An 18,559-nucleotide genomic window follows, 5' to 3' on the forward strand; every position below is an offset into this window, starting at 1 on the left:
GTAAAAGACCCTCGAGGCCCCGGGGGAACCTGCTTTGAGATCACCGGCCACTCCAGGTTGTGGCCACTACTCTCGGAATGTCAATTTTCATGTACAGTATCAAAAATCATGAATTTTGATACCCATATTGCAACAACTCGTTCTGTAAATGTCCTCCCAGGCCCCGGGGGAACCTTCTTTGAGGGCAGCGGCCACTCCAGGTTGTGGCCACCACTGTCGAAATGGCCATTATCATGTTCAGTATCAAAAATCATGAATTTTGATACCCATATTGCCACAACTCGTATGGTTCTGTAAATGTCCCCCCAGGCCCCGGGGAACCTTTTGAGGGCACCGGCCACTCCAGGTTGTGGCCACTACTGTCGAAATGTCGAAATGGCCATTATTATGTTCAGTATCAAAACCATGAATTTTGATACCCATATTGCCACAACTCGTATGTTTCTGTAAATGTCCCCCCAAGCCCCGGGGGAACCTTCTTTGAGGGCACCGGCCACTCCAGGTTGTGGCCACTACTGTCGAAATGGCCATTATTATGTTCAGTATCAAAAACCATGAATTTTGATACCCATATTGCCACAACTCGTATGGTTCTGTAAAAGTTCCCCCAGGCCCCGGGGGTGGCAGGTTGTGGCCACTACTCTCGGAATGTCAATTTTCATGTACAGTATCAAAAACCATGAATTTTGATACCCATATTGCCACAACTCGTATGGTTCTGTAAATGTCCCCCCAGGCCCCGGGGGAACCTTCTTTGAGGGTACCGGCCACTCCAGGTTGTGGCCACTACTGTCGAAATGGCCATTATTATGTTCAGTATCAAAAACCATGAATTTTGATACCCATATTGCCACAACTCGTATGGTTCTGTAAAAGTTCCCCCAGGCCCCGGGGGAACCTACTTCGAGGGTACCGGCCACTCCAGGTTTTTTCCACCACCAATTCGTAATTTTTCATGAGAACCGCCGCATCATAGTGGCTTCAACGCGGTCCGCTTCGCTCGAATTTCCTCCTTCTGCTGCTGGTGGTTCTTCCTTCTGGTTGCTGGTCATCTTCTTCTATTGGCCGCTGCTGCTGCTGCTGCTCCGCGCCGGCCCGACGTGCACAGTTCGAGTACTCGTTCCAAAGTGACTTGCTTTTGCGAAATTTTCTGCTTAAATAGCGGCAGAGCCGGAGAACGGCACAAAAGGGGCGCGGTCTCGAATGCATACGCTCGCTCTGATTGGTCATCTGTCCGATTTGTACTGAAAAATTACTCATTTTGATTGCATGTTTTAAGTGCTTTAACTATGTTTAGTCAAACTATCTATGTAGTTAAACAATAGCTGAAGTCTTCCTCTTTCGATTGGTGGTCCAACCGTCTGTATTGATTTACATGGAAAAAAGATATAAGCGTTCAAAATGTCCCCTTTTTTAACGCTTAAATGTGACGCTTTGGATCGAATTTCTGATCTGGCCCCCCAATATAGTAAGTAGAGACATAGTCCTATGTCAAAACTCCCTAAATTCCATACTTGGAAATCATGTAACTGACGAGGGTTACTTGGTCCAAGCGGGTCTTACAGGTCTTGAACCTGCCGATGTACTCGGAGAAAATGCCCCACAGCTCAGCAGAACTGTAGAGCACCTCCCCGGCTTCCTTCTCCGTGGCTCCACCGTCTCGGGGGCCACCTTGGCTGCTTCCTACGGGACGAGGGCGATCCTTGGATTTTCCGTCCGGAGCTGCGCCTTGCAGCGGAGGAAACTCCGCCGGCGTAAACGCCGGAACTTCCTTCCGCTTGATGATATGCACCTCCAGCGCGTCCTACTTGAGATCCCTCTTCAGAAGGTACTTGACCTCGTCCGGTTTCAGTTCATCAGGAAAACCACGAAGAACCACCCGATGATTTCGTTCGCTCCGCCGATCGTGGGTGTAGAATTCTTGCAACTTGTCAAAATCTTTGACAGAGAAGCAGGTCACCTTGGTTCTAAATCGGGTTAGTTTGTAAATCTAATTTACAACTTTCCACTATCGCCACGAGCATGTAAAAATCCGTGGTGTTCTTCACCACCAAAGGTGGTTGCTTTTGTTTACCTGCCGACTGGCCGGGTGGTGGAACCGCCGGGGCGTCCCCTCCTCCTGCTGGGCTGGCATTGTTGTTGTTTTTGTTATCCGCTAGTGGGCTGAACTTGTTGTTGTTGAGCAGGGTCTTCTCAACTTTTTCTCCTTCGATGCCGATTCCAGTGACCTCGCTGGACTTCTTCCGCTTCCGATTCCCGCGGATGGGACGAAAATCTTACTCCTCGGAGGACTCCTCCACCTCCATCTGTCAAAAACTTCCAAGCACGCGAGATGACAACACGAGCAAAACACGTCTTAACTTGTCGCTGGCTGGCGACTGAGTGAATGCAATAAAATTCTGATTAGAAAAGGAGCTTTCAAAAGCTTTAATCGATTTCCTGGATATTTTTCTAAATTTTTAAAAAATATATGGAATAACATTGGTCATGTTTTGAGCGTTCTTTGACAAAAAATCGAATTTAAATTTTAAATTCATTAGTCTTTAACTTTTTGCCATTTAGTGTTGAAAGTATCAAAAGCTATACGTTTGCCAATCTCAAAAATAAACATTAATATTTGAAGTATTGTTGAGCATCCGGTTTTTTATTTCAAAAACTTATTGTGTTGTTTTAAGTCATTCTTTAGATAATAAATGGCAATTCATTGAGTTTCTGGACAAGTCGGGAAAAAGTTGGGAGTTTCAAAATGGGATTTGAGTGGTCACCCTGAGAGAACAGCTTTCCGAAGAGTGCGAGAAAATTCGTCCACTATTAACAATGTTACAGAGTTTATAACATCGCCGCTGCAATAACATCGCCGCTGCAAAATTTCAACTTTTTCTTCACTCGCTTCTGGCAGCAATTGCAGATCCTGCAGAAAAAATTGAGGTAGGCTTCACGGCGCTCATGCAATCAAACAAACTGATGATTGCCAGAAGATCTGAACAAAAAAACATTACAATAATTCGTTTCTAGATGTAAAATCAATTTTGCAATCGAAAAGAGTTTTGTTTTGTTTTGATAAAGTGCACCTTTAGTCAAAAGAAGATAATTTTAGGATTTTTTCTCACCTTTCCAAAATCATGCTTTTCTTTCATGAGCAAACTGAACATTGTTCGAAAAATATCCCGCATTTAAGCCTATAATTTTAAAAGAATGCGCTTTATCATGAAATGTGTCAAGTATTTGTGAATGCAAAGTTATGATTTGTTTTAGCATCTAAAAGTGATGTTTGTAATATTGTTTGGCATAATTTCAGATTTTTTTTTCCAAAATCGACCAGAAAATCTATGATGACCAATTTCTCTGAGATTTCGGCCATTTGATTATTTTTGCATTTTTAATCCAGTGGTTCATTAATTCGAAGCTAAATTTTGTGAGAACTGCGGATAATCGAGATGTTAGCTTTTTCATGACAACGACATTCTATAAAATCCCAAAATCTCCATCAAAAGCAAACCAAAATTTTCGCTGCTTTTACCATTCATCACAAATCCACTAGTCTAAGCATTTCAAGTGCATTTAAATATGTTTCGTCACTCTTTCCTCACTGTCTCGGAATTGGAAGCAAAACACAAAAAGTGCATAGTTTCAACGGCCACCCAACATACAACAACACCATCAGCAAACTATCGCTTATTAAAATTGATATCAATTCACTCCTTATTGCTAAACTTCCTTGAGCTGTTACGTAGAAACAAATGCCTTATTCTCAACCAATGCATTTCCAGACCCTGATTCACGAGGGTGGCCTCATCCCGAAGCACCTGTACAAGTCCGAATCGATAGACGTCGAGGGCGGCGGACACGGCGGAATGGCACAGCCACACGATCACCACGGCCTGTACAAATCGGTCGATCTCAAGCCGGGCCAGATATTCGAGCTGCTCATCCGGAACGCGGACCCACGCTCCGTGCTGACGTGGGACTTTGACGTGCTGCGGAACGATCTGCTGTTTGCGCTGTACCGGACGGACAAGCAGTTTGAGCAGGTCTCAAACGGTGAGTTGGAGGATAAGGGTGATGCTGGGTTTGATTGAAAACATTCTGTGTTTTTTTTTTCAGATTCTTTCTCATCCGTGTTTGACGCGCCAGAGTTCAAGGAAGGTGTGAGCTATACCAAACTGGAAGACAAAGTGAAATGCAGACCGAAAGAGGGAGTTCAGGTGAGTTTTGTTTGGTTCTAAATTTTCCAAACTTCTTTATTGTTTATCAATGTAATCAAAACAATCTTATTAAAATATTTTACGTCCTTGAGAATAAAACAACACAGGTTAAGAGAAGCCAAACGTTCAATCTGTATGTGTGTACTAGCCCGGAAAAAATAAAGTTGCCCAAATTTTAAATTATATAACATTGTCCAAAAAAGTATTGAAAATGGGTCCTCCAGCCAAGAATACCAGTTGCACAGATTTGAGCGTTTCGTTCGGAACTGGATAATTCTCAATTAAACTGCTTGAGAAAAATCTGTTTTCTTTCTAACCGGCTGAAATTTTAACTAGAGGCCCCAATTTGGGAATAACAAAATTAATAATACCTATATCAATAACAAATTCTGTTAAAGCAACAAAGAATGTTATTAATTTATCCTCAACATCAATTTTACAAGTCAGTGACCATTCCAATAACTAGGCTTAGTGATTTTTCACGCTCAAAAATTGCAAATTTCACGGGGACCTTAATTTCAAAACACCAAATTTCACGGAAATTTCGCGGAACGTGAAAAATATTAAAATATTTATCTCAGAAACTACTTTTCATGCTTGTTTTCAATAACCTTTAAAAACATAACTTTATTTGAACGTGACAATCCACGTAAAGCCATTTATTGAGCTATTAGTATAGCTAAACAGTTTTCGCTGATTTGCTACTATTTTATCCTTTACGTTTTACTGAATTTCATATCAAATCCAAATTCAACAAAATAATCTAACAATTAAAATATCTTTTTTTGCGACATTTTGCCCAGTTGAAAATATTTTATGAGTTTTCATCTCACTTTTCAAAAACTTAATTTAAAATCAATAGGCAAAAATAATTTAATCTGTAACGAAATCTTCAAAAGGTTCTTAAAAATCGAACAGGAAACAAGCATTTTTTTTATTTCCACGGGAGCCATTCACGCAAATAATCTAATATCGTGAAAATTAAACAGGTGAATTGTTCTTAAAAGGTACCTTTAAAGATAAAAAAAAAACAAATAAATATTAATTTAATGTTGAATTAACCAAGCAGGACTCTTTTAATTTCTTATAAAATTATATGTTTCAAATATCAAATTAAATAATGATTAAAATGTTTTTACTGGTCATGCCGTGAACAGAAAAGACAGATGTCTGAAGTGCTTGGAATAAATAAATAAACAATCGAAATATTGCTTAATTGAGTTAGTTTCCTTAGTAACATTGATGAATTTTTTTAGATTATCTAGTAGATAGCAATCTATTTACTCAATATTTTTCTTTACTGAGATGAAATTCAATTTTTCAATCTATTTTTTTCGCTCCTCCGGTTAAATCATTGACCAAAGGAAAAGGGAAAGACGACTTTTTCCACTTGATGTTACTTTTACAAAAATGTTTGCTATTAATTGATTTCTAAAAAAAATTAAAAAAAAATAACACAAAATAAAATTTAACAAGCTTTGGTTAAAAAAACAGAATTTATAAAAAAATGCGTATTTTTTTTTCTTTCACTGATTTTTGTTAACATCATTTATGTTTTCGCTGCATTCACTTCTTAGTAAATGTTCTATCAATTTTATGTTAATGTAGGTTTTACTAACAATTTTTCAAATGGTTCATATCACACTTTTCAATTGAAAACTAATAAAATTTACCAGTCTTCCCAAAACGCGCGCACGCCGTACACGCCGTACAAGTTTTAAGTACAGATGAACCTCAAACACACCAGGCTGCCATGTTCGAGTTCTCCCCGCACGGCGCACTCATGTTTACACGCGGTGTAAACACGGGGTGCACACCTCGGGTACAACGCCGTGCGAGCGAAGTGCGTGTAAAGAGACGAAAAAATGACTGCTTCTCACTCTCTCTGTGGCAAACACTGTAGTGTGACTGCAGCGGAGAATGAAACACCGCTTTACAGCAGAGGGAGCGTGAGGGAACTATTTTTGTCTCTTTTCTGCGTCGTCGGCTTGCACGGGGTTTGTACCCGGGGTGTAAGGTTCGGTTTTAAACTCGAGGTTCGTGTGCGCGTACAGACTGTACACGGCAGAGTTTAGGTTTGCTTGTACGCGTGCACACGCGGTGCTGGTGTTTGATCGAGTACAGAAAACAGAGAACGCGGTTGAACGCGGTGCACGGGGATCACTGAAATTTACTTAAAAAGTCATTAATGAATGAAATATTGATTTTGTAATTATTTTAAAGAATTTATTTGAGAAAATTGACAAATTTCACGGAATTTCACGGAAATCTTCAAATTTCACGAATTTCACGCTGTCCGTGAAATCGTGAAAATTCACTAACCCTACCAATAACGTATAGATACAGTCATCCCACATATTAGGAATACCCACAAATTCGGAACACTTTTATGATAATTTGTCAATAGGATGCCAAAAGTAGCTTTTCTGTCGAACTTACTATTTTTAGAACCTTCATTTGGACATTATCTTGCTATTTCACTAGTAAAAGTAGTACTTTTTGAACAAAAAACTTCATTCCAAGACTATTTTGCCCAGAGCAGCAAAACACTGCCTCTAAATGGCCTGTTTCATAATTGTGGGATGTTATTGTGCCTCCCACAATTGTGGAACACCTGAATTTTACTGATATTTTCACAAAAAATGTTATCAAACCATGTATAAAACATCACTAAGCTTGAGTTTTATTGGTTTCAGTGTGTGAAGTCATTATTTGTTAATAAATATGTACTCCTGGAGAGATCCAAAGTTTGTTTACATTCGTAAGAAAAAATTGTTCCGAATTTGTGGATTTCATGGGTCAAAGTTATTCTTCAAAATCTTCATATAACAGTTAAAATTTGCAGATGTTCGATACAGCATTCGAAATATCGCAAGAAAAGCTTTCAAATGAAGTTAAAAGCGAATCATTAAGTTCAATTATCGATTTGCTATGATTTTTTGAACATTGGCCGATCTGGAAACCGTTCCGAATATGTGGGATGACTGTAATATCAAAAACCTTTCCAAGCTGTTACCATCTCCTCGTGATATAATATAATTTTAAATCGGAGCATTTTGTTTTGTCCAGGCTAATTAACAGGTTTTAAAAATAACTTTTCAACGACTTTTGCGCCAAATTTTAAAGTTCAAAATATAGATTTTTTTGCAGAATGTTGAAAACAATATTTTTAAAGAGAATTGAAAGCATGAAAACTAAGGGAGCGTTCTTTTATTACGTAATGCAGATCGGTTGATATAGGGCGTCCAATTTTCCCAGGTTTTGAATTTTCCGGGAAACGGGAAAAATATTTAATGAATCCTGGGATTTCTCGGGATCCCGAGAAATTTTTGAAGCAGTCATAAAATCTATGTTTTTATTATATTTGTTATGTTTTTCTAGTTTAAATCATAGAATTAGCTCAAAACTGTTAATTGATGATAAGCTACACTTCAATCTGAACAAAAACAGCAGTCTTTAGATAGTTTAAAAGGGACCATTCATAAACCACGTGGACACTTTTTGGGGATCTGTTACCCCCATCGTAGACAATTGTCCATACAAAAAAACTTTTTTGTATGGATCGTGGACAATCACCATACACCCCCCCCCCCCCTTAAGTGTCCACGTGGTTTATGGATGGTCCCAAACACATTAAAAAAATTGTTCTTTGATGTGCTTTGGAATTAAATGAATCACAATTTTTAATACATTATGAAAATAATATAACATGACACAAAAGTTTAAACAATTTCATTGAAACTGTCTAAAACAACAAGATATAAAATTATACCAGACAATGTAACACTTTGGATAAGTTAAAAATTTTATGTTCTATATTCAAAACATACTTTAAAAATTATCTTTAAGTCACTACCGCCAACTTGGGATAATCGGGACTGCAGTCTGAGTAGGTACTGGATGTTTTGCAACTGTTGCAACCAATATCAATCAAAACATACAGAACATCATTCCAAAAAAATAGCTTAAACTGCTGTCTTGATTTTCTTTATTCTTTATTCTTTATTTATTGAAGTCTTTTTTTTCAAATAAATAAAATTCAATAGAAAATATTGAAGGCACAAAGCATTTTGCAGATCTGTAAACTAAAAAAATATCAATTTTCCCTAGTAAGCCAAATTAGTCCTGATATATGCCGAATACAAATTTTAATGTTTTAAAATCTTATCGATTACTAAGTATACAACTGTTGATCAATTTCCACAACCAAATCTGAATTTCTTCCTGGGATTCGGGAATTCCCGGTTTTTAAAAAATGCCGGAATTTTTGTCCCGGAAATTCCCGGGATGGACGCACTACGGTTGAACGACGCGGAGTTATGAGGAATCGTTCTTTTATTACCTAACACAGGTGAAGGCTCCATACATTTTTTTTTAATTTGCGTAGAAATTTTGTTATAACAGGGGAAGGAGGGAGGTCAAACATTTTAAATGATGCGTTGCGTAGTAATAGAATTTAGAATTAGAATTAACAAATTATTATTTTTAGAGTTATTTTGTTGAAATTTACACATTTTACTTTTTTTTTAAATGGCTTTTAAAAGCTTTTTATTTTTCAAATAAATTTAGTTAAAACAATAAAAAATAAAGGTTTAAATATTCACAATGTCTTTGTACAAAAAGTTTTAATTATCTAGAATTAAATATAAGTATTTGAAAATAAATCAATACAACACAAAAATTAAGACAAAAAGCTGTCTAAACAAAACAAATCTTTAAAAAACATTTTCAGAGTTTTTTTTGGATATGTCCTTTTCAATAAAAAAAACTCTAGATTTATAAATGAAATGTTTGTTAAATATACAGTAGGGTGGGTACGTTTTTCAAAAAGTTCTCCGATCAAGTTTTAGTATGGTTACCCTTGTAGGGCATGCCTATAGGGACTTTCATGCCAAATATCAGCTCATTTGGTTGTAAACAGGCTGCGCGCATCAGGGTTAAAGTTTAAATGGGAATTACTATGGGAAATTGGAACTTTTTGTTCAAACGCTCCTACAGGTCTGGAAAAACCACGCGCCAACTTTTGGTATGGTCAAGCCTAAGGGGAATGGTCTGGAGAACACTTTTCCCGAAGAGAGCACATGGATTCGTTGTACTTAGAGCTGGCGCATCGGTGAACAAACCGATGTTTCCGGACTCAACGATTTTCCCTGAAACAAAACAAAAATAAAAAGTTCCAATTTCCCATAGTAATTCCCATGTAAATTTTAACCCTGATGCGGGCAGCCAGTTAACCAAATGAGCTGATATTTGGCATAAAAGTCCCTACTGTATATTCGGATGGGTACGTTTTTCAAAAAGTTCTCCGATCAAGTTTTAGTATGGTTCCCCTTGTAGCGCATGCCCATAATTCCTAAAGTTAAGCTTAATCTGCATTTTTTTTTTTCACAAAAATTCCATCATAATTTTTAAATTTTTGAAATTTTTTGATGTTTTAGAGGACAAAAAACTGTAACTATTGAGCCATAGAAAAATGTGGACTCCAACTTTGCCACCAAGTTATTGCACGTATTTCCCAGAAAGACTCGCGGCAAACCAGCCTCAGAACGCCGCAGTTGCGGCAAATGCGCGCTGCAAATTGTTTGTTTTTGTTTTGTTTATGTTGATCTTCTTCTTCGAATCGCTTGACATTGTTGCCAGGTATGTTTTTTATTGCACTAAAAGTGCAGAAAATCGTTGACAACAATGTCTACGGCACAATCTACAATGGAGCGCGGCGTGTACTTATTGAGAGAAACGGATAATACGATTTTTTTTATTAAAAAAAAGTTTTGTATAAAAAAAATTAGCCATAGAAAATATGGACATTTGACACGAATTTTGCCGCTGATTTGAGATTTTTTTAATAAAGGAAAAGTTTTTTGAAAAAATATTTCACTCGAAGAAATTTAAAAAAATATTATTTATTTAATATTATTCAAAAAATAACATTCAAAACTAGGACAATTAGTTTTTGAGATATTGGTACTAGTAAATAAAAGACTGTTTGGATGCGACTTTGATTTTTTATTAAATTTTCTTTTATTCGTCTTATTTCAGCAATCAAAGGCCCAATCTTCATATTTCTTAGAATTTTTTTTTTAATTTTTCAATTTTCCGTGAAACATATAAGACAATTATAAGCACTTTTGAATGAATTCGAAAAATGGAAATTTTTTAGTTAAAATTAAACTTAAAGTGGGTATATCTTGAAAACGGTGCACTTTATCAAAAAATCTTTCGATTGCAAATTTGATTTTACATTCAAAACAGAAGTCAACAAATTTGTGCTCTTTTCATATGCTACTGCCATTTTTTCCATAGAGAAAACTCTAATTTCGCAAAAATAGAGTCAAAATAAAAGGAAATTTGAAGGTTTTACAAAAAAAAAAAACATTTTACATTGATAAACTATATTCTTAGCCCAGCTACCGAACAAGTACTGTGCAAATATTCTTTCTAGGATTTTTTTTTATTAATTGGTTGTAAATAGTGTAACGTCAATTTTGCTATCATGATTCCAAGTGGATTTCTATAAATACTTGATTTCATCCCACCAGGGCTCCCACGAGATGCTCACCGCCGGCACGTACGTCTTGCAGTGGATGTGTCCCCCGTCGTGCGACGGTCCCACCCAGCTGATGTATTTCCACGAGATCCTCAGCTCGGCCAACTACAAGGGCTCGATGACCAGCTTGCAGTCGGGCTTCTCCTCCAACAGCTTACAGTCCCGATGAAGTGGCGGCGAGGATGTGTCGACGGAGGGAGATTGAAGCTCAAGTGACGGTGTGTGTTCAGTACGCGGAGAATGCATTTGATGTTTAGGACAAAATCGTGTGACTAATTCGAAGGTTGTAACACCGTAACAATAAGCTAACAATCGAATGCGAGAATCTTTTAACAGTAGGAGGAAAAAAGGGGGAGCGTGGAAGAGGGACACGATTTAAATCAATTACGCGTTAAGGTGACAGTGAGTCTTAGATGGTGGAAAGGTGTCAAAAGTGATTAGCAAATTTAGAATTATACATTGAAATGTCCGCGTGACTTAGACATGTAAGACAATATCAAGCAAATTGCAGAAGAATCGTTATGTTGTTAATTGTAACACATTTGCCAAGCAGTGAACGAAACAGAATCCCCCTGCAAGAACAAAGAACCCCGCAGCAGCTTACACCAATCAGCAAATCAGACAGAAACAAACGCTTTTGTGTCCAATTTTATACTAAGGAAACAAACAAACCTAAGGAAAACTATCGATATCAATGTGTCACTCACAATTATGGAATGAACAAAGCTTATAACTAGACTAGAAATCGCTCTTTTTCTATTCGTGGTCGCAGATAAAAAGTAGCCAAAAATTAAATCAAATTGTACTATACTATTATACACAGCAGCAAGCAGTCAAGCCGATCAGAACTCAATGTTACAAAAAGAGAATATACAACAAGAAACACTAATCAACAACCAACTGTACATAAAAATAAATGAATGTACAATTTTAGACTACAACGCAAACAGACAACAAGAACAACAAAAAAGTAATATAAATAATTAAAAACAAGAATCTTTACCTCACATCTGTTAACTTCACCGCCAAGTCACGTTCTACTTTAACCCCCGTCGTTTGTTGTTGCGTTCAATCTATCCTTTATACTTAAAAAAAAATCTCTACTCAATGCCCGTACTATTTAAGTGAAACTAGTTTCACATACTTTCTTCATCGGGTACCGTACGGAAATCGTTTCCAGTGATAAGAAGACAGACTTTATTTTATTTTACCCTTGTTCAAACCGCCCGAAACATAAATCGCAAAATGTCGACTAGTAGAAAAAAAATTCAGCAGTATACGTTGTCCCCGTTTGTTCGTTTTATCTCAGCGGGCGGAAACATTTGGCCGATATGATGGGATATTAGATATTTGTGTTATTAGAAGCTAGTAGAGGTAAGTTTTTTTTTTCAATTGACTCGAGCAATGCAATTATAACAGTCCACGTCAGTCAATATCGAAAACAGAACAGATTCCAACCATCATGAATATACGTATAGAGAAGAATAAAAACAAAAACTCATATATCGATACTTCATATATTTTTGGAAAGAAACAGAAACAGCGAAACAAAAAAATAACGGCGCGCGAATGCACATAACCACATAATCAAACCAGCTATTGTCAGTAGAAACTATAAAAGTACACACATTAATTAAAGTACACAAGTTAAAAAAAAAACAAAACACTTTTCAGTAATCTCGTTAAACATGTTAAATTCAAATAATTCCCGTTTATTGATACACAGATTATTAGGATTATTATTATTATTGTATGAGAGCGCTTTTTGTCAGTGATTGATTATATACCTACTTTGGCGACCTGATATGATTGTGGGAAAAAGAGGAAGAAGCGAGAATGTATGATTGTTTTCAAGAGGTATTGCAAATAAAAAGCATTGAAATTAATAATATTGTGTTGTTTATTGTTTGTGAAAATATCCGTCACTTGGCAAATCAACAAACTAGCCTATTTCCCAACATTTGCTAAGGGTTAATTTTCAGGGTTTTTTTTTCTTGAACATGATAGGTATTTTATTTTTTATACGATTTTTTAACATTTCTTTACAGAATATTCTGGATTATTCCCTGTTAAATTTTAAACGCCCAAGAAATAATAATTGAACGTCTAAGGCCATTGCAAATATTTTTCAAATTTATGTCGCCCCTACATTTGGGCTGGATTAAAAATATTTTGAATTTTATGAAATTTCAATGCAAGGCACCGCAAAAATTTTTATTTCGCAAAAAATAAAATTTTCGTCAATATTTAGATATTTTGTAAACTAATAATTGCAAAACAACTGCACAGGTGCATTTTAAAACACTTTTTTCATTGAAATGTTAAAACTCTGGCTCGTAAATTCAATTTTAAAACTTTCAAATTTAAAGGCCACGTGGTTTGTGCACGATCCCTTATCTACGACTTGTTTGTTTGTGATAACTTGTTGATTTATGGAAAAATATAATAAATTACTTGAGTAAACATACGAGGTTGAGTGTATGTCATTAAAATTGAAATATAACTTTCATTTTCAGCTAGTGCGTGTGAACCAGGGGGATGCTAAAGGCCGCCATCTTGGGTGATTGAGATTGATAACGCGCGCAAACTGCGCACAGTGGAAACAAAAATATTTCTTTTAATAATAATTAAATTTTTGTTATAAGAATTACTGTAGTAAAAGTTACAGTTTACACAGTAGTTAAGTTAAACGTTTCATGTGATAAAAGTACAACTTTAAATGAGGTCATCGGCCCGATATGTGCTTAATAATCCCTACGTTAGTAGTTTATTTTGCAAATAAATTGATAAAAATCACCTCAAAAACATACACTAACTTTTAAACGTACATTGCGGTTAAATTTTACATGAAAACAATAATTACTTTATTTCCATTTTATGCCTGCAGTTTTTGTACTATTTTTTACAGTGCGCAGTTGCTTTGTTTTGATTCCGTAACGAACAGCTGTTCTTTTGTGCTGGAGCCGAAGTTGACATTTCCCTTTTGTTCTGGTGCCGAAGTTGACAGCTTGTGTTGGCTACGGGCGAACTGCCTGTAGTGAGATATAGATGTCGCCCCCCTGGTAAAAAGTGACTCCGTTCGCTTGACAACAGTTGGTGTCAAACCATCGGGGTTTAAGTGTATTCATTTTCTCTAGGACCACTTTTCGTCCCCAAACTCCTCCTTCTTAAAAAAATCATCATTTTTTCCTGCGCCAACAAATCGAAATCCTCCAGATCTTCGTACCTCGCCATGTTTTCGGCTAGAATATCCAGTCAGGTTAAGACAGGCCTCCACTTCTCCCGATAGTTATTCTTGTACTTTGCTGCCAGCTGAAGCAGGTGTGAATCGCTCATCCTTTGAGGTTTGCCTAGAGCGTCCAATTTCCCGTCCCGGGAAAAAAATTCCCGGGAATTCCCGGGATTTCCCGGAAAAAAATATTTCCCGTTTCCCGGGAAATTTGTAAATTTCCCGGGAATTCCCGAAATAAAAGCAGAAGTATACATTTTCCTACCTTTTTGGCACCAATGTTTTGAAATTAAACAAAAAATAATAATTGGAGAACCTGATTTGATTTCATTTATTTCCATCTATTGTTCATATGAGCAATTCTCTACGAAATCGGTCTTTTTCTTAAATTTTAATTTTTGTATTTCTTAATCCGACTGAAACTTTTTTGGTGCCTTCGGTATGCCCATAGAAGCCATTTTGCATCATTAGTTTGTCCATATAATTTTCCATACAAATTTGGCAGCTGGCCATACAAAAAGGATGTATGAAAATTCAAAAAATCTGTATATTTTGAAGGAATTTTTTGATCGATTTGGTGTCTTCGGCAAAGTTGTAGGTATGGATATGGACTACACTGAAAAAAAATGATGCACGGTAAAAAAATTTTTGGTGATTTTTTATTTAACTTTTTGTCACTAAAACTTGATAATTTGCAAAAAAAAACTATTTTTATTTTTTTATTTTTTGATATGTTTTATATGGCATCAGTTGGCATTTTCAGAAATTTCCAGATTGAGCAAAAAATATTTGAGCGAGTTATGAATTTTTGAATCAATACTGATTTAAAAAAAATTGTAACATTAACATTTCAAAAGGGCGTAATATTGAATGTTTGGCCCTTTTGAAATGTTAGTCTTGGTTTAAAAAAATTGAAAATATTTTTTTCGAAAAGATCGACAAATTTCACGAATGTTTCATATTTTAACATTGAAAATTGGACCATTAGTTGCTGAGATATCGGCATTAGAAAATGATGTGTTGTTTGGGTGGGACTTAGAAAACATCTAATTTCCTGTTTTTAAACCTTTGCATGGCAATATCTCAGCAACTGAGGGTCGTATCAACAAAGTTCAAAAATGCAAAATATAGAGAATTTTCTCAGCTCTTCAAAAATATTTTTTTCAAAGGTGAGCAAACATGTCAAAAAAAAAAAATCAAACCATCTACATTAACGACCCCCGGGTCTTTTGTGGTCTCTATTGCAAGTTTCTGCTCAAACCTAGGAGTCCGAAGGCTTGAATGGGGAGAGCACCCAAACCTCTTTCTACTCCAAGGAACCTTCCACCCTAGTGTTTGAACTGACGACCTTCGGATTGCGAGTCCAACCGCCACCAGAGTAGGCTTGGTTTGGTGTGTTGTTTGTACTTGGCATGGAGACGACTCCTATACCTGGAATGACTTAACGGCTTAACAACCAAGGCCGGGACCGACATTTTACTTCCTCATCCGATGGAAGGTTGCAGCAGATGGGATGGGGCAAACATGTGCACTAATTTAAAAAAATGAAAAATTGCGACTATTTTCAAAAAAGTCACCTAAAAATGGATTTAACTTGAAAACGGTGCACTTTATCAAAATTTCACTAAAGTACTTTTCGATTGCAAATTTGATTTTACATCGAAAAATGAAGTTGAAAAATTTTTGCAACCAATTTTTCGATTTTTTGAAAAAATCAGTATTGATTCAAAAATTCATAACTCGCTCAAAGATTTTTAGCACAACCTAGAAATTTCTGAAAAGTTGGCTTTTGATGTCCTCTAAAACATATCAAAAAATAAAAAAAATAAAAATAGTGTTTTTTTGCAAATCAAGTTTTAGTGACAAAAAGTTAAATAAAAAATCACCAAAATTTTTTTTACCGTGTATCATTTTTTTCAGTGTCGTCCATATCCATATTTACAACTTTGCCGAAGACACCAAATCGATCAAAAATTTCCTTCAAAAGATACAGATTTTTGAATTTTCATACATCATTTTTGTATGGCCAGCTGCCAAAATTGTATGGAAAATTATATGGACAAACTAATGATGCAAAATGGCTTCTTTGGGCATACCGAAGGCACCAAAAAAGTTTCAGTTGGATTAAAAAATACAAAAAAAAATCGAATGACCGAAATCTGAGAGTACTGCTGATATTGAACTAATCAGCTTGTCAGTAAATTTCATGTCAATGTTTAATTCAGATTATATTTATTTCTGAAGACAAATTTAAAAGCAATTTTATGGTTGTGGAGCATAGATTTTCACTATCCAAACACTTTGATTTAAAAAAATCCTTCTCAACAAAAATACTAATAATATTTTCTTTCATTTGGGACGATTTGAAAGGTTTAATAATTAGAAAGTTTATATATTTTCTCAAAGTTGCATGATTTTTAACAAGCAGTCAAGCCATTAATTGATCCTCACACTCATTTTGACCATTAAAGTTGCTTTTCTATACAATTTCTTTGCAAAAGATTAATCAGAAACAGGATTAGAATAATTTTCGTGAAATTTCAAATTTCCCGGGAATTCCCGGGATTTCCCGGGAAATTTGTTGAAAATTTCCCGTTTCCCGGGAATTTTGTAACCCCGGGAAATTGGACGCTCTAGGTTTGCCCAAAACCTTGTTGGTCTGTTTTCCTTGGCAAACTGCATGACGACTTTTGAAGCTTTCACGGCCTTCTGATTAACACGTCATCTGGATACACTAACACCAGTGGGAAACTAATCCTTCTGTGTTGATCAAAGATAAATCCGCTATCTAAATTCAGCTTGACTTTCCGCAGCACAAACTCCAACATTACATCAAACAGCCAAGGAGACAGCGGGCAGCCTTGCATAGTGCCCGTCTTCCTGATCTCTCGGAGGGAAATCTGGCCTCTCACAAAGTCTGCAAAGATTCACCTCTCATGCACTCAACTATTTTTGCTGTGGGCCTAAGGGGAACAACTTTTCTTATCCAACACCTCCTCAATGACACATTGTCGAACGCCTTTGATTTATCCAGCCCCACGACGTAAACGTCGTCTCCCGTGTTCCATTTCTCCTCTAAAATTCGATTAGCCACAAATATGTGGTTGATGCGTGGAACATCTTTGTAGAAATGCAGCCTGGTGATTCTCGATGATCTCTGCACGTTCTAGTAACGCGTCCAGCAGCCACGACGAATACAGCTTGTAGCCGATGCTACTCAAGGATATTCTCCTATTGTATGCATATTAGCCTTTCCCATTTTGAGGTCATGTCGAGGAATTTCAGGTGCTCTCTTCTTAAATGATAGATTATGATGTTAGGAACAATGTTTTCTTAGACAAGAAAAAATAATTATATACTTTCTCGTTCCCCCTCTTCGATTTTCTTGAAAAAGTCACTTTTTTGAACAAATTTTCTAAAATCGCTTGAAATCAATACAAAAACTGTTTCGATCAGGTGTGTATTATCTTCAAACGATAGGTTTTTGTCCATAGATTAAGATGCACTATTCATATTGGACCAAAATTAAAGTTTTTGGACTCTCCCAGGCGGATTTATGCCGAAAAAATCGCCTTTTTTCGAAACTTTTTTCAGAAATGCTCTTTTAATTTAGGGTAGCCAATTTTTCCCAGTAAAACCAATACATGCAGCTTGTAGGAAATTTCATGGCGAACATTTTTCCTTCTGAGAAAATGCAATTTCGACACCCCAGAGATATTTCTGGAGTTTTTTTTTTTTGAAAAGGTCCAATAAACGAAATTTTCAGTTTTTGCTTTTTGGGTGTTTTTCAATACCCCTGACTCAAGGCGGTTTCAAAAACACCCAAAATGCAAAAACTGGAAATTTGGTTTATTGGACCTTTAAAAAAAAACTCCAGATTTGTGTTTTAGTGAGAAAAAAAAGTGCCAATTTTCAAATATTCTCTGAATTCAGAAGCAAGGCCTACTAATTACACGACGTTGCAAGCATATGTCTTAAAGGTCAGAATATGCTTTCGTATAGTAATTTTTGGCGCTGAATCCGAATCTGAAATCAAATTTCGTGTAAACAGTGATGTTTTCGTCTAATCTTTCATATTTTGAAAATGAAGATTGCAAATCAACTGTACGAGTGTATAATACATTTTCTAACAGTTTTTTTTTTCATTTAAATGTTGAATGTTCTGGCTTGTAATTTAATTTTATATATATATATATATATATATATATATATTTTTTTTTTTCATTTTCATTTTCTACACTTAATTTAAAGATAAAATTTTGCCGTTACCTAAATTATTTTGATTTTATGTAATACACCCAAACCCCGATGGTTTAACACCAACTGTTGTCAAACGAACGGGGTCACTTTTTAGTTTGACACCCCATTTACACAGAGTTCACGCACACTATCAAACGTTTGTTTTGATAGTGTGCGTAAGCGTCGTGTAAAAAGTGACATTTCATCACTTTTTAGTTTGACTTTGACCAACCAACGGGGTACAAACTAAAAAAGTGTCAAACGAAAAAGTGACCAACCACCGGGGGTCGAGTGTAATTTTCAAAATATTGGAAAAACTTAAAATTTCAATGAAAACAC

General features: G+C 36.1%; 1 protein-coding gene across 3 annotated transcripts in view; it reads left to right on the plus strand.

Annotated features, from left to right (window-relative positions):
- Positions 1–12,641, plus strand: part of LOC6043014 (protein real-time) — a 67,216-nt gene extending 54,575 nt beyond the window's left edge. For all 3 annotated transcript variants that reach the window (XM_038252835.1, XM_038252836.1, XM_038252838.1), the window contains 3 exons: positions 3,771–4,041; positions 4,105–4,205; positions 10,745–12,641. In XM_038252835.1, the coding sequence (XP_038108763.1) occupies positions 3,771–4,041; positions 4,105–4,205; positions 10,745–10,921 (549 nt within the window). In that variant the 3' untranslated portion in view covers positions 10,922–12,641. The remainder of the gene's footprint in view (positions 1–3,770; positions 4,042–4,104; positions 4,206–10,744) is intronic.
- Positions 12,642–18,559: the final 5,918 nt, after the last annotated feature.

Source organism: Culex quinquefasciatus, chromosome 2 (assembly GCF_015732765.1).
Source record: "Culex quinquefasciatus strain JHB chromosome 2, VPISU_Cqui_1.0_pri_paternal, whole genome shotgun sequence".
NCBI classification, from domain to species: Eukaryota; Metazoa; Arthropoda; class Insecta; order Diptera; family Culicidae; genus Culex; species Culex quinquefasciatus.